We start from the raw sequence: 18,204 nt of genomic DNA, 5'->3' as shown, positions 1-18,204 counted from the left end.
TTAAAATTACACCAGTGAAGATACTATTCAACCCCTCATGTACAGTCCTAGTAAAAGTTGTGTTCTGTTGCTAAGAAAATATTGTTGTATATACTATGGTTATTTTTGAAATTGCTTGAATCTTGAATACCCAAAGTGTGAGGTTTTTACAGATTTTTTTTTTTTTCTCCAATTAATAGAGGGTGCCACACTTCATAAGCCTCAAGTGCTACTTCTGGCATTGAGACCTTGTTGCATTTCAGCACATTTTTTGCTTTCCCATCTTGAATGGCTTCCTTTGTATCCTCTTTTTAAAAGTTTAAAATGTACCCTAAGAATACAATCAACATCTCATATCTGCATTAGTATTATAAATATCTTAGTGATTAAAGATGTTTCTGTTGTTTTTTTTATAAATACATAGATACTGAAATACACACTGCATCCATGTACTAACATTACCTCCAAGCAGCGGTCTTGCCATCTTCGTGCCAGAATTTCAACCTCTAAACCACGATAATTACAGCTTTTAACTAAATCAGGCAATAAAACACAATGAAGGGCTGCAAGAAGACTCCAGCCTTGTTTGATTTGAGCCTGCTGGTTAGTGAAGGCATCTATTTCTTTAGAAGTTTTGTCAGCTAGTTTAACTTCCCCTCCTGCTTGAGACTGTTGGGCATTGATTGCTTTACTATCAGATCTACTTAGCCTCCTAAAAAATAAAAAAATTCAAGTGAAATTAATTACAAAATATAACCTCAAATAAATGAGCTAAATTGATTGAATTTTAATTCTTTTATAACTGAGGTTAACTAAAATAATAAATGCAGCAGTATAGTTTATAAGCATGAAACTAATACTCAGAATTGTTGATCTTTCCTTCAGTAAATTATTAATAGAAATAAACAAAGTAACAACATGACCTATTTTTGAAACAGCCAGTCTCCTTAGAATAAATTTTTGTACGAAGGCCATCTACAGCCAGTTTTGGTGGACTACATTAAAGTAAAACACAAACACCAAGTTTTACTTAATATTAACCCTTTCACAAAGGGTTCAATATAATATACGTGAGTTTGTCTACACATTTGCAAACATTAACTATTTGCAATATAACTTTTGATACAATGTGTATCTTCACAAAATTTGGTAGATTTTTTGTAAAGATTACAATTCTTTTGTACAAAAAACAAACAAACTTTTTCTAAAAATGTGTTTGGAAAATGTCGAGTCTGTGTTGTTATTAGTCTTAGTGCAAAGTGATTTCATGTTATGATTAACAAAAACTATTCTTCCTCCCAAAAGATTATAAATATTATTTGTGTCATCTCTAAAATCTTCAAAATACATTTCAAATGCTTGTTTTCAGTAATACTTATATTTTATGTTATTTTCTACACATTAACTATGTGGGATCTGTCACTTGACCAAATTCGTAACCATTATAAAAAAATTAAGAAATAAATATAAATTATGCTTTCTTCATGCTAGGATAACTACACATTATGACACGAAAATATAAATGTTTAGTCTGAGTAGTTTAAGTCTCATAATGCTATATTTATTATTACACTGACCATGTTGACCTTCCAATCATGTCTAGCTAACACTACATAATTTGTATCAACACGGTGCATGTGTGTTCAGTGTTATGTATCCTATAATATAAAACTGACCTTTAGTTTTCACTGTCTTGGTTGGGTTTTAGTGGGCTAGTATTTTGAAATATACAGCCACATTTTTATGTATGTAGATTTTTAATATTTAGAAATAAATGACTAAACTTTTTTTAAAATATGAAACAATAAATCAAAAAGTAAAGCATGTAATTATCTCTTCTTGCTATGGCCTCTGTATGTAATAGATTGTTGCTGGACACAGGTTACTTAGCCTTTTAAAATTTTGCATGTGAAGGATACCAAACGAATTTTTTTCAAGGTTTCATATATACATAATTGAATAACCAAAAAAATCATAAATATCTACACTGATACCATAGAATTCCACTATAATTTATTATGCTTAGTAACTAAGATGTATTTAGATTTAAAAAATAAGAAACTTCAAGCAGACTATAGACAAAATCTACCTCCTTGAAAACTTGAATCCAAAGAATATAGTAGCTTCTTCACAGATTAAAATGGCTGAGAAAACCACTCTGAGGACATTATAAGCTGCCGAATGGTTATTCACATGTCATATACTGTAATATGAGTACACAAGGGACCATTAAAAAAATGGAAAGAGTTGAAAGTGGCCACCATGTCTGATTCAGTATGTAAGCCACGTCTTGGCAAAATAAAAAAGATACGAGGTTCTTATTTTATATTCTACTTTGTCAATATTAGTAATTTGAGTTTCATATTTGTACAAACTAAGACTTAGTATTTTGACATATCAAACATCTTATTTTAAACTGTGCTGCATGACTCACTAAAATCTATATTCAGATGTGTCCTTTTATTTACTATTAAATTAAGAAATTACCTAATATATAATATTGAAGTTTGAATTATAATCTGTAATTTCATTCCAAACTTACTGACATAAATACATAAAATAGTATTTCAATAAAGTGTATCAACAAGCACGATGACATGGCCTTTGACCAATGACCTATCAACAAAGGGTTAATTGAATCTAATGATTGACAAGGACAGGCAGAATCCCCTATAGCTTTACTCTTGGATAGTCCATGAATGGTGGTCCATGATAATATAGTAATACCATCTGGAAAGTGCCAACATAGCCTTATGGAATACCAACTTTCTACAGAACCTGTTGTAACCAGTAGAAAGAATAATGAAATCACTTGCTAACATGGAACTGGGTTGAAAAATATACATCTGTATTGGGCAACACTTGCCTCAAAGTAGAATACATTGAAAGCAAGATGCAAGATATCCTGGAAAATAAAAAGACAAGACTGTGACAAAAGTATCACTCCCTTGCTTATAATCCAGCAGATGTTGTTAAAAATGGTCATGGGGTAGAGGAAAACTCCAACAAGAAAGCTGTCCAAGCATATAAAGAACATGAGAGAAAAAGCAATGGAAGAAGTCTGAATAATGGCCTGTAAAATGCCTCACACTTGATAAATAAAACTAGTAGCAAAAGACATGATACATGTGCTGAACCTGATGAAAAGATACTTTACCTGTGAAGTCCAAAATATGCAAAATGGATGTTTGTAGAATCTATTTCTAAGGCAATGGGTAAAACTAAGGGAAGCTGAAGGATCCAGTCAACATATAGTCAAGACAATCACTACAAAAGGAGGTGAAGTGGGTCATAACACTTCCAGGAATGACAAGCCAAAACAAATTACCAGATTACAAACAATTGTAGAGGTGAGAAATATATAGTAAAATAACTGTAGAGATGGATGTATAGTATACCCTTCCCTAGTTTCTAAGTACTAAGAAAGAAAAACTTATCAGAAATTAGAAGAGAAGAGAAAAATTCCTACAAACATGACAACAACTCCAACATATGACATCATCATGTAAGTGGTAAAAAAATATAATTCCACCAGGAGGCAGAAAACCAAGGCAAGCAAACATACAAGAAGGATACAAGTCTATCCCATCATGTAATAAAACAGCAAATTTTCCAGTATGAACCAGAAAAATCTGGAAGAAGGAGAAACTAAATACTGTCCCCTCCACCAATAGGGAGGAGAAACTCAAAGGGGACAATAAAAAGCCCCACAATCTCACAAGTCCATATGATAAATGGAAGAAAAGGACCCCAATTGGAGTTGGGAGAAGGTGACATAGTAAACAAGTGTCAGAAAATAGAAAAATATTTCTAGGATCAATAAAAAAAAGGCAACTTTAGAACCCTTAGAAGAAAACACCTCAGGCCAAATGAAACGTTTTCATTTTTTAGCTGATAAAAACATGAAAGTTCAAACTGAAAGTACCCCCCTTTATGTAAAGAAATATTAGATAACAAAGGAGAAGTACAAGAGGTCAGATTAGCCACTTTGCTGTCAACAGTAATATGGGATTTCATACCCTCAAATATAATGTTTATTTTTTTCTTATTTTTAATTATAATTACATTGAGATCCACAAGGCAGAGGAAAAATCACAATACATTACAGGAGAAAACTATGACCAACTCTTTGTTGAGAAAAAAAGTGATTACATTTTTTATGGTGCACATACACAGAGTAACAGGATAGATAGTGCACCAACAAAGGTGGAGAAATCTGAAAATTAGACACTGCCAGGGCATTTAAATGTGATGTTAAAGACTGGAGCACATAAGTTCAATACTTAGATTGGCAAAGTCAATGTCAAAGAATAGCTATACTATCAGAGGATGGTGTGATTTGTATATATATAAAAAAAGCTAAACATCACATCATTTGTGTTGTATAGCATGTCTCTCTTGATCTGTTTACATTTAATTATGCTCACTAAACAATGTATTTAATGGTTAATGAATCTCAAACTTCAGATATTTTGAAGCTAAAATGTAAAATAATATTAGCTGAGATATTAATATGTATTGTAAGATTACAAGGGTAGCCTTGCACACTACACCATTCCCTTGAAACCTCTTACACACTCATGCCTACTTCTCTTGAGTATATATTTATAGCCTGTTGAAAGAGTACATTCAAAACTACATAAATCTGACAGCTTATAATTGGCTTGAAGAGGAAACTTGTAATTTCTCTGGAAATATTGAAGTATGTTGAACAAGTTGTTGTTCTGAACACTTGAAGAGTTTTTTAATCCACATATAACTTAGTCAGAAAGCCAGATAAACTGTAGTAGTTTTTATATGTATCTGAACAGTAATTTCAAAATGCATCTATAAAATCTGTAAAAATTAATTTCTTTTCTTCCAACTGAGAGAAAAAATGAGGTTTATAGTGAAGCTCTGCAAATATTATTCACAAGTACAAATCAATTTTGTAACATTGGAAGTACTAGAAATCATAAGTTTTCTATTTTTTTCATCTTCTCAGTTACATTTTAAGAAAAATAATGAAAAATTAAGCACTTATGTCTAAATAGTACCTAAACATTTTGTATGCCTATACCACTAAATTCCAATCACCCCATGAAGAAAACATTCAAATATTTATAAAATTTACTGGATCAGTTCAGACTTTGTACAGAACAACATTATAAACATTTCCTTGTACTTTTATTACTACAGTTAATTCTCATTCCAACAATGCACTAAAAAAAACAAGCCAATGAATCCTCTCTCACTGCACTCTTAGAGCAAAATAACAATAAGCTCTATGGGAAAGTTCTGCTTACTGTACCACAGAAGCTTATTTGCTACCAATGGTCTTGTATTAAGTTCTTCCATAAACAGTCTAATGAAAGGAGCAATGATTTCTGGGTTAATGTTTGGTAGGTTTCTACTTCAGCTACTAGCAGTAAAATAAACATAAAAAAAAGGTGAGAGAAGGCTAGAACTAGAAACTCTTAGTTGAAGTACTTTGTACCTTGGAACTTTTTGATTAATACTAATGTCTTTATTTCACCTGTATCAACCTTTAAAGTTGTATGGTGGTTACGAGGTCAATCAAATTGATCAATGCCACACAGTGAGGGGAGAGCAAATATAAAAATTACAAATTTTTTTCTGTAAAATCAAGTTTGATATTTATTTATGAGAGTTTAGATGTTATGCAGTGAAATTTGAAAAATTTTTGGGTGAAATATTATTTTAAATCTAAGTATAGAAATCATTTTAACTGGGAGCAGTCAACACTAATTCCATATATTCATTGGCAATTTTTTTGTCAACATAATTAAAAATTCTGACTTTATGTCTATAAAAGAGTTGTAATGTTTGATAAAAGCTTGAAAATTTCATTAAAACATGATATACACTTTAGGGTCACATTGTTGATGTTATCCACTGTGTCACAAGCAAAAGAGTTAACTTGAACACTGTAGAATACAGAATACAATCTATGTACATGTAAAATCAAAAACTCTAACACATACAGTACTTTCAACTCTGTTTTACCTGTGTAATTTACGCCTCTTTTCTTGTTCAGGAATGAATGTGGCACTATTCATGGACATGAGTGTATTAGCTAAACTGATGACAGAAAGTAAGTGATTTGTAGTCACTGCTGTTGAGAGTTCCCAGTGGTTAACTGATGAAAACCTTCTCGCTCTTTCTTCTTCTTCTATTAACTCAAGTGGTATAGCTGGACTTAAACGTACATGCTTTCCTGCTGGGGCTCTAATAAATTATAGGAATCATTTATTATTACACCACTAAACTACTTTAAGGAAAAATATAAACATATAATTCACAATGTTAAGGATACAGTTCTGTAAATAAAGATATAGGAAACTATTTAGGTTCATCACAATTTGTACTTACTTCAAAAAATATAGTACACAGAAACATATCTAGAATAAAATAATTTATAGTTTGCTTTGAATATAAAAGTTTATTGTCCAGTTCCCACCCATATAAGTGAATTATGATACAAGTAAACTGGAAAATTTGCTTGTAAAGATAATACCATACTTGTCGGCAGCATCTTTATCAACTAATAATAGTAAGAATCTCAGAAGTTATAATAAAGCTCAGAAATATAATTTATATTTGATAATTGATAAATTATCCCTAAATTTTGAGTTTTCAAGGGAATGTAAGCACCTAGTTATAAATCCAAGATAACTCTATCACCACAGACATCTTTTGCTGTGCATGTCAAATGTTTTAGCATCTTATGTTCAAAATATAATTAAAGTATTTTTGTCCAGATCATAGCAATTAGTATAGCATAGAATCATAACTAATGATCCATATTTTAATAGTATAAAAGTTTAGGTTCTTAACTTTATCTGACAATGAGACATTTATTCTAGGCATCCTCTCTTCTCTATTTTATTACAACCACTCCATTAAATAGGGAATTTAAGGTAAAGTATTTACTATAAAATTATCATTGCTCAGATAAACTATAATTTTTATTGCCTTCCGTTTTCTCAGGTTACAGAATCATTAAATAGAAAATCGGACCCCTTTTTTGCCACACTCTTCTGTCACACCTTCTTGTTTAGGATTTGTTAATAATTCTCTCTTAAATCTATATTATGTGTAACCAATAGAAAATCAAGGTTTTCACCTATAAAAGAACTTGTAATGTTGTTTTCTGAAGAGAATAGTCCTTTTCTCTGTTTGTACAAGCTAAGTTTCCACACGAAAGATAATGAGTAGCTTGGATTAATTTGTAACAGTTCTTGTCACATAATCAGAAAGCTAGAAAATATGTGATAGTCAGGTCAAACTACCTGCCTTTTGCATTTTATTATTCTATGTTCTTTGGTGTATTAAGTAATTAAATAAAAATTATTTAGTGATAACTCCAATAGCATAAAAAAGTAGGGTTATGTGTAATTGAAAGCAGGAAACAAAGAAGACCGAGGTAAGTACTTTATTTCTTGTTTTTCATGTTTATTCTTTATTATTATAAAATTAACTAAAATGTAAAAAACAGATATCTTTATGTTACTTAAGATTATATTAGGTAAAATAAATAATAATGATAAAATAAAAATATTTCAGGAGGCATGCAAGTGAGCATCTTGGAGTAACGTGTAAGTAATATGTAATACAGGGTGTTCGGAAAGTCACTATGCAGTTTTGTAGGTTAAATATATAAGTGCACAGTGATTTTCTGAACACCCTGTATAATTGAGTATTAAAATGTAAGCTCTTTGTTTCCTAAGGGATTTGCAACATATAATGGCATGAACTGTAGTAGCTAAATTTGGTTCAGAGGGTAATAAAGCAATCAAATTTAAATATAAATGGGTATATACTATTACAAGTTTAAAGCTACTTACAGTAAATGAATGTAGTTTCATGTTACAATTCAAAGTCATTCTAGAAAGAAAGAGGTTATATAGATTTATTTAATTTTTTTTTCTGGTGGTTATTTAGGTTTATGGTAGAGAAATTTCTAGACAAAATATGAAGTGTAACTGAAAAAAAAAAGTTTGAAATTTATTTAGGAGGTTTTAAAGATTGCATAAATGAAATTTGAGATGTTTGAGATGAAGAAAAGTATTTCTAATTTTAACATGAAAATCACCTTCCACATGACTTAAAAAGTAGTTGATACATTAATGGAATTTCTTTTTTTAGTTTATTAAAAACACTTCACTTAAATACATTTATAATGTTTACTGAAAGTCTGTCAGGTTTTCTGAAAATATACATAATATATTAAGTGTTAGTACTATCAGAATTATAAAGACTTTAAACACATATGAATAGGTCACATTGTCTATCAGATTGACCAAGCCCGTGTTTAGATATTTGACAAACATTAGGAAGTTAAGTATGTACCAACTCTAAGCCTGGAATTGGTAATTCTCAATACACTTGGAGTTTATTACTAATAACTCTTCCATTCAATATGAAGTAGTAATTAATTTTTTTGACCAATTTATTTCAGATGTTATACTTTTTAAACTACAGGGTTATTACTACTGTTATACAACTAGGCTTTGATTAGCATCACATTAGAAGTGGCATACAGATACATTACTTCATCTTATTTTTAAGTTTTTCTGAATGTTAGTCTCTTTAACACAGAGCTATAACTTGGTAGAATATTAGCATTAATACATAAAACAGGCATTATTATTATTATTAGACTATTAATGTATTTGGTTTATAATGTTAATATTTCATAACTTTTTAGCAAATATGCAATACACAATATTTAAAGCATCACAAAGCATGATTTAGTTGTTTTTTCTTGTATTCCTAAACTTGAAAGGCTACTATTATGTAGATTCTATTGATTAGGTAATTATTTAACAAGAGTCCCAAGAATATTATTAGCAGTATAAGTGTGCCTAATCCCTTAAGTGTATAAGAGTAATAGAAGTAATAGTGTTGCATTATATTATTATATTCAGTGCTTGGTGTAAAAGTATAATAATAACAAATTTGAAAACAAATTAGATTCAAATATTAAATAAATAAATTAAATACACAAAGTTAATAAGCAACTAAATTGATTGCTGCGAGTCAGTTGCCTCACTGTGATCACTGGTGTGGAAGTAAGGATGGCTCCAAATGTTGCCTCAACTGCATACTGATGTGTTCCTAGAGTCTAGTATGTATGCAGAATAATGATAAATGAATCTCCAGACATGAGGAGCTGTGAACAAAACTTAGATCTGCAGCCTGTAATGAACAGTGCCATGCATACTGAATTGGTTCATATACCATCAAGCAGAGTTGTCACACTCTGTTACTAGAGGGAAGAAACATAAAAACCTTATTAAGAGCTATAAGCAAGGTTGATAAACATATGGTCCTGTACCAGGAAGACTTATTGCCAGTGGGAGGATATCTTTATAACTTATTAACCAGTAGGTACACTCCAAGAATGACAGTCCCATTCCAAAAGGCAAATAGACTGTTATCCGTTGTATAGCTTGTCAGGGCCTACAAAGCTAGATACTAGAGTTTTGAGTAGTGACTGGTTATTGTGTGGTCAACAAACAAAATTACATTAAAAAACAGTGTCCAGATGAGTGCCCACAGCAGCATCAAAGATTGTACACTCAGTGAAGGTTCTTAAATGTACAATGAGAAAAGAACAGGGGGAACCAAGGTGTAAACATTTAGCTGATAAATGATTTGTATAAAAAAGTGCACAAGATTTAATCAGTTTTACGGTATGATAGACAACTGAAAAGTCAGTAGGATCAAACCAACCTGAGTAGCAATCAAACAGGGGCAGGCTAAGGTGGAATTCTCTTGGGATTGTAGCACACTTAGACCTAGTCATTGTCATGCTAATCAAATAACAAGCCTTGGCCAATTGAATTCTCTTTACTCCACCTTTTCATGATATTGTCAGCTTTGATTTGCACCCTATATGCTGTTTGTTACTGTACAATAAAGAAGTAGGCCTACTCTACAACTAAACCTAAATTGCTAGAGTAAAATGAAGATACATATATATTTCAATTTTTTATTATCAAAAGCCTCAAATTTTGATTTAAAAAAAAAAAGAGTTAAACACTAACAAGCTAAGTAGAATAATGTTTTAAGGTTCTATGATACATTATACCAATTGTTTGTACTTCTTGACTGGAATCTGAAAATTACTTGTGGTCCTACACTGACCCAACTACCAATTGTTATAATATGTTGACAACTTTACAAGCATCCTTTATTGATTGGTACAAATAACAAATCTTTCAAGTGTAAAATTTGAAACTTTTGAGTTAAGTACAGAAAATGATATGCAATCACTGTTAGATGGCTTATTCTGACATCTCTCACACACAAGTACATTTACATGAGCACAGAGAAATGAAATAAAAACCATATAATCCAAGTGATTTTGAAAGGTGGACCTTTCTGTTTCAGGGGCAAACTGGGAATACATGTGCACAAACATACTATTCATTAAATGTTTATCTTACCTATTGCACAAATGTATGAGCACAAGAGTGATTGGGAAAAAACTAAATTAAAAAAAAAAGAGGGTGAAAAACTATAAAAACCAGTACATAAACCTAGGAAGCTAACAGATTTATGAGTTGCATCCTCTAGTGCCCAAACCATTGTCAGCCAAGACAGTGAAAGCAACAATACAGACACTGAATCTCTGGATGCTGATGACTAAACCTCATCATATCAAGTTGAGGCCCTGCCTTCAACTACAGGGGATAGACAGAAAAAAGTGGCCCATTTGAAAATGTTGTTAATTTGCTATATATTTTAGTAGAAAACACAAAAATACATAAAAATCATGTTTTTAGAACACACTTGACAAGATCTGTTTCAATATGATCAAAAGTTCTAATTTCAAGACTGACTTTCATAAATAACTAAATTTTATATAATTTTAGTTACATTTTATCATAAAAAGTGTTGTGTACCTGCTGTAATTCCTTAGATCTTCTTTACTCCAATTAGCTTACAAAATGATCAAACAAGTTTCTCTGCAATAATTTAACATAAAAGTGAAACTCAAATAACACAAAACAATTTCACAAGTTAACATTCCCCTGGATTTCAGTACTGCTTTACATCGACATGGCTTGCTTTCAATGAGTTTGTGGATATATCCCTGAATGACTGACTACCATCCTTCGAGTACTTTAAAAAGTTCATCTTCTATGTTTGGCTTGCGATCTTTTATTAATGAGTTTAATTAAGTCCATAAATTTTCAACTGAATTGATAACAGGTGATTCACCTGGTCATTCCATGATGTCAATTCTCTTAATTCTAGGATAAATTTAACAACTCCACAATGCTTTTTACGAGAAAATGTATCTAAAATCATAAAAAGTTCAGGTATTTATGAAAGCCATGTCAAAATTAAGATTTGAGATCATATTTGAACAGATCTTATTGACTTCATTTTAATAACATGTGGATTTACATATTTTTCTGTTATCTAATAAAAGATATAGGATATTTTCAAGGGGGTTGCTTTCTTCTGTCATCTTCCAGAAGATAGTGCAAACAAACTTAATTGTCAACCAGGACTGTGACAAAAATCATCTAAAGACTACAACTACCAATGCTGCTGACCATCAACCTTATAAAACTGAATCTAATCCCCAACAACAGGAATTAATCAATTATTGCAATGGCAATGAAAATACAAGCCCATGGTTTACATTCAACATTGGGAAACAAAAACACAAAAACAAGTTTCTGATTGAATGATAAATTTTGTTTGTGCATCAGTGATTACCTTTTCCTAGTAGGTGGATAAAAATTTCACTGTGTTTACAAAACCTCTTCCAGGTTACAGAAATGAAGGCCAATACTCAAAAACACATTTTTGTTGGGGGTAGTTGAATGGAGAAAAAAGTTAAAAGAGACTGAAGAGGAATGTCTTCTGCATTAAAAATTGTTTTCAACAACAATGGAAAAGTTTTGCTGGCAACAACTGGTAAAATGATGAATGAAACAAGCTCACTGCAACAAAGTTACCAAATTTATTATGCTTAAAACCAAAAGAAAATGAACCATTAAGACCTTAACAAATTAGAGTCAAAGAAGAAGTATCAAGTTCTATAATCCTTCAGTCATAAAGATTCTACCATCCAGAAGGCTAGCAATCACAGAAATTGATGAAGTAGTTGATTCAGTGTGTAATAACAATTACTCTTAAATACAAGAGCTATTGGCCAATTATGATACACTTCTTGCTGAAAATATTCGAAAATTGAAAAGGTCATCTTTCACATTTATAATTTAACTATTTGTGACGAATCCCTAGAAATCCTACAAAAATAGTTTTCACCACTTTTATCCAAGAAATCAAATCCAAGTGTTACTCAGTGTCTGTTGATTCTACTCCAGACATGTCTCTCATGAATCAACTGAGAATAATTTATAGATATGTTTCAGATAATGTTTCTATAAAGAGGTTTACAATATTCTTACCAATAAACAATCACATGGGAGCAGAACTTCCTAAAGCTCTGATCAATTTCCTTGAAATAAAAGATATAAGAATTCATGATTGCTGTGGGAAGTCTTACAAAACTGTATCCAATATGAGTGACAGATTGTTGATGTGAAAGCCTTGATCAAACACAAGAGTCCTTTTGGTAGACTATGTTCTCTACTTTGCTCATTAACTCAATATCTCACTTTCACAGCTTCATCAGGAGCTACTGATATCCTACAAGTTCATTAACACATTTGAATCAAGGGATATAAGATTTGCAAGATTAATTCACATGAAATGCCTGTGAAGATAGAATGTTAAAAAATAATCTGGTTACCAATACAAGGGTGATAAGCTCCTTAGCAGTGCGTATACTTCAAATCATCTTACTAGCTTTGAGCAAAATCAAAGCAATAACTTTTGCATAAGAAAAAACATTCTGGTGGAATAATGATACTGATAACACTGGAAAAAATACAATCAGAAATAACCTGAGTTAACACAGGTAAATTTTGACCCAACCCAGGCAAAAAAATGAAGGGATGGCATGGTGTTCCATGTACTTTCTAGAGCCAACCAACTTCTAAAACAAATGATATGAAATGAGCTATTAAAAAGGCCAATCTCACAAGCCCTTCATTTTACACTTCTACAATATCAGTATTTTATGATTATGACAAAACTAGTCTCCCAGCAAGATGAAGAACAACACAAAAGTGTTCATGCTCAGATGTATTGGCTGATATGACTAAGGTAACATGCAAAGGAGGCTCAAGTTATTTATATGCAAAAATGGCTCGTTTGGGTTGAGAAAATATTTTACATAGAAGAGCGAACAATGTTTCGACCTTCTTCGGTCATCGTCAGGTTCACAAAGGCTCAAGTTAAAACAATCCCTACCTGAGATATAACTACATGATGATATGGAAGTCATCTTAAGATTACTAAAACACTCATTAAACCAGAGATAAATCTAGCATGGAGATCCAGGTCCAGATGGTGTAAAAGTTTCAATCTTTAATAAGAGCCTCAAACAAGCCAACCTGTTAGAGCATCAAGGTATCTTGGAAACAGGAAACATCCCTAAAAATTGGCCAAGTGCAATTGTCAAATTCTTATCCAAACTTACAAAGGAACACTTTTGTCTTAAGGGTTACCAAATTGTAATTCCACAAAATGTCATTAGCAAAATCCCATAGAAGGCTGTAGCCATCAGACTGAATTACAACTGCCATTAGGTATATATCACAGTGTAAGAAAAATGTGGATCAATATAGTTTAACTTGTGCTAATACATGGATAGAATTTAAAATCACCTTGGCAGTAGTTTCAGATCTAAAATACACCTACAATGGAGTCCAATTTTCCATTCTTACTACAAATTGCTTAAAGTAGGTGTCAGTATAATACGTGTAATATTGGCTGTAAGTGCACTAACAAAACAAATGCAAAAATATATTGACTAAAAGAGGTAAAACTAATACCATTATTATCAGATGCAAAATGAAAATATCATTTGGAGTGAATTAACATTACACAATTTAACATAACTTTCCTGTAACATTCCTATTACAGAAAGTCAGTTATGAAATAGTAAACTATAAATTTAAAGTCAGATAAACATCCATACTGATGACAAAGGTACCATTCTTCTGCATAGTTAGTCGAGATGTGTTTTTGAAGGTTAAACTTTCCTCCCAAAGAATACAACAAAGAGCATCAAATCCCTTGAAAGGATCCAATTGTATAATCAACTGTCAAATGATTCAATGAGACTGAAGGAAACTTGGAAGTTATAGAAGGTCAGGATAGTTATACAAATGAGTACATAGTGCATGAAAGTCTGCACTCAATTTCAGATTCTAAGATTGGACATACAGTGGTCTCAAATTGATGCACACTTAGTAAACAATGTTCATAATTTACAGTATGCAATGATGAGTTATTGAAGAACATGTGGCAACCACAAGCTGCTTTTCAGGTTTCAGTAAGTTTGACAATATCAGAAAATTTTGTATAATGGCAGGATTAAATCTGTAATCAAACAAAGAATCCACACCAAAACTCTGCCAAGCTGTATGAGAATGAGCCTTCAACAAATCACACCCATTACTTCAACCATACACATTTTAATTTCTTCATGACTATGGTTTTTGGTATATTTAAGTTTTTAAAGCATGTTTAAAGATTATTTATGTATCATCCCTAAGTGTTGGAACATAATAGAGAAATATTTAATACAGATAAATACTGAATAAAACACAGTTCTTGTTGTGATTAATAAATGTTTTGTTTTTCTTTTGAGAAGGCATCTAACTCATTTCTTATCCTCATGTAAATCTCCTTGAACTGATAATTTGTGAACATTGCCAATGACTACATCCTGGTATTTTTAAATACATATTATATGCAACAAGTATCTGTTGCACCATAAACACCAGTTACACTAACAGACAAAAGATGTCACATGAAGTAAGAAAGCTGACAATCATAACAAACCACCACCAACACCACCATACTACTTCAAGCATCATTACTTGTACCATTTTTTTTGTAACATTTACAGTAAAGATCTAGACTGTTTTAACAATTCAACCAAACACCATATGATAAAAACATTCTGATATACATTACAGGCCATTCATTAGCTGAAATCTAAAGCAAGATATAACATTCTCTTAGTAGGGTGATCAAACAGTACAATGACACAGGAATGACCATCAACCCTGTCATAGCTATAGTTGTATTCTGTACAGTCAGTAACATATGTGCCAATGAGGAAAAGTCACCACCATCCTTTGTGGGCACTATTATACTTCTACAAGAAATGCTGAAAACCCTTGGGATAACACTTTTGAAAGATGACAAATCTTCACTAACCACATTAACTCTATGATAGCTGTATCACAAAATTTTAAGTACTTAATGTTGCTATCATTATATTTCATTCCAAAAATAAAACTAGAGAATCAAATTGTTTGAAATTTAGTAAGAACTTCACTAAAAGTATGTAGTTTCAGAAATATTTAACTGATTTTTTCTACTAGTTCTAATAAAAAATTATACTTCTAACACAGGTATTTTTACTCAGATTCTGAGTAGTTCACTTGCAAGGTAATTTTATACAAAGTATAACACTATTTCTTACCTTACAATTTATTTGCATAATTCATAGCTTATAAATTAGTTTTTTTTTTAAGGTACATGTTTAAATTTTATTTTCCATTTTCTTTACTACATCACAAACTCTAATTATTATCATCAACATATCGTAATATGAAGTGTATAAAAGTAACAAATGGAAATACATACACACCTTTTAACTCTCTCTACATAGGCTCGGTCAATTTAACTGACCACATGACCTTTTGTATTTGTATAGTCTTTATAGATTTGACAATACTAACTTCTGATATAATGTGTATACTTTCACACAATATGACAATTTTTCAGTAAATATTCTTAACCTTTCATATTTCAAAAAATTACATTTTTTGTGAAGTATTTTTAATAAAAAGACTTGTCCTTGAATATAGAGTATTTGTTTTGAATAATCTGTATGTAAAGTGACTTTCATATTAAGATTAGAAATACTTTTCATCTCAAAAATCTCAAATTTCATTTGTGTAATATCTAAAACCTCCTAAATACGTTTGAAACATTTGTTTTCAGTAAAACTTCATGTTTTTTGTTATTTTCTCTATCCTAACTCTACACAAGGTTGATTTTCTGACTGTCCTGGTAATCAACAAAAAACAATAAATCTAAATTACCCTTTTTTCTATTCAGAATGATTGAAAATTGTAGTAAGAAACTACACTTTTTATCCAAAGTAGATTTAAACTTGTAACAGTATACACCTGTTTATAATTAAATGTTATTTGCTTATTGCCCTGTGGACTGTGTCTCATTAGTATTCACTCCATATGAGCTGTAAATCACTTAATAAATGTGCAGCTCAAATTATGCAATTAAATTACATAAGGCACGAGCTACTTGCAAGCTGCTTGAGAGTGTTCACCATAAGAAATTATTTGTATTTATTTTTACCTCAAATAACCTAAAAATCAAATTTTTATACTTATGGAAGTACTACAATAAACAATGTTTCTTTTTTTTAAATTAAGTAACTCACCAAGGAACATAATAATATGTGAAAATCAGACAATGTCCCATGAGTATCACAGTTTTTCTGGTTTTCTAACTATACAACAAAAGGCACTAAAAATTCATTTAGGCTCATTTATGTGTTTCCCAGGGGAATAAAGGTTGAAATGAAAGTGAAATTGAAAATTCTCTGTAGAGAAAACAATGTAATTTAATATAACATTTGATCAATTAAAATCCTGGCTTTCTACCCGTTATATATAATATGGTATTAAGAATGAAAAAGAATTACTGACAATTTCTGAGAGGGAGGATGTAACAGGTAGGCATGGTAAGAGAAGTGCAATTTGTTATTTGATGACTGTAAGTAAGATTGAAAGTTATACAAATTATGCTTTACATGAATAAAAACAAAATTATAATGAGCAATTCACATTAAATTTCACACTTCTTGGAGGGGTACGTGTGTGTTTTATAGCAAAGCCACATCGGGTTATCTGCTGAGCCCATTGAGGGAAATCAAACCCCCAATTTTAGCATTGTAAATCCGAAGACATACTGCTGTACTAGCGGTGGGCATTCTTGGAGGTGAAGTTAATAAATTAGAGAAGAGGAGATGCTTAAAGAATTCTCTTACAATGTCACAATTCTCTAACTCAGGGAAATTTAAGATTTTTTTAAATGTTGTTTTACAGAAACTACAAAGTTAAATCTTGTCTATTATTAATATTTGGATTATTAGCTAGACTGTTATGCCAAAGTTATTCAGACACCCTGAATAGAAATAAGTATAAATAAATTTTGAATGTAATTCACTGAAACCTCATGACATATAAAGAAAAAGATGCCCATGGCAGGAGAGTTAATCAGTTGTTCTTTAGAATTTTCTTTTCCACATAACAGAATAATATGCAAATTGAATGTTTTGCCTTGACAAAACACATCACACAGTACAATGAGATATAAGCTTTTTAATATAAATATTAATTTTTATTCTGTTATAAAAATTTATTTATGAAACAGACATTTTGTTTACCATGTTACCACTACAAAAATTACATACTGGTGCTATCTGGAAATAAACCATACCTGGTAGTTTCCTCTTTTATAGAAGGAACATCTGACTTGTGCATATAGGTTGGTAAGAGCAATGCCATGTGACCACTACGAGAAAGAACTCCAAAACAAACTGGCCTCATAGGACGCAACAAACCAAGTTTGCTCTCACACACACGGTCAAGGTCAGCATCAAGTCCCCAGGCATGAAGCACAGACAGCAACACTTGAGCAATTTCCATTGTTAAGTTGGTTTCTGCCATTGCCAATTGGTAAGGCTTACTTGCTACATTATGACCAGCTTTGTCATCCTGTAGTACCTGTTGATAAGTTATACATGATAATATTTTCAAAATATATTTGAATAATGGATGGAATGTGTTCTTTTTAAAAGTATGTAAGAATAACTGACTTTAATGTTGGCTATTAATGATACAACAATAATACCATTAATATTCCATTTTCAGTTTTTTTTATTAATTGTAAATACTTGTTTTAACAAGCAAACCTACTGAAGAGCAATCTGCTGCAGCAGCATTTCTGGAACCACTCACTGACCTTTAGCAGGTCCTTGAAATAGGCAATGTATATTTTGGCTTTTACTTACAGCTGTTAATT

The 18,204-nt window shown here is 31.2% G+C and overlaps 1 protein-coding gene across 10 annotated transcripts in view; it reads right to left on the bottom strand.

The window, feature by feature from the left end:
- Positions 1-18,204, bottom strand: part of Rbcn-3B (WD repeat-containing protein Rbcn-3B) — a 233,508-nt gene that overhangs the window by 47,028 nt on the left and 168,276 nt on the right. For all 10 annotated transcript variants that reach the window (XM_076481609.1, XM_076481650.1, XM_076481601.1 and 7 more), the window contains 3 exons: positions 17,620-17,906; positions 5,986-6,207; positions 442-691 (listed from right to left, as the gene is read on the bottom strand). In XM_076481609.1, the coding sequence (XP_076337724.1) occupies positions 442-691; positions 5,986-6,207; positions 17,620-17,906 (759 nt within the window). The remainder of the gene's footprint in view (positions 1-441; positions 692-5,985; positions 6,208-17,619; positions 17,907-18,204) is intronic.

The sequence above is a fragment of the Tachypleus tridentatus genome, chromosome 2 (assembly GCF_004210375.1).
Source record: "Tachypleus tridentatus isolate NWPU-2018 chromosome 2, ASM421037v1, whole genome shotgun sequence".
Lineage (NCBI taxonomy): Eukaryota > Metazoa > Arthropoda > Merostomata > Xiphosura > Limulidae > Tachypleus > Tachypleus tridentatus.
Note: the sequence above shows the minus strand (reverse complement) of the source record. Positions and strands in the feature narration are given on the sequence as shown.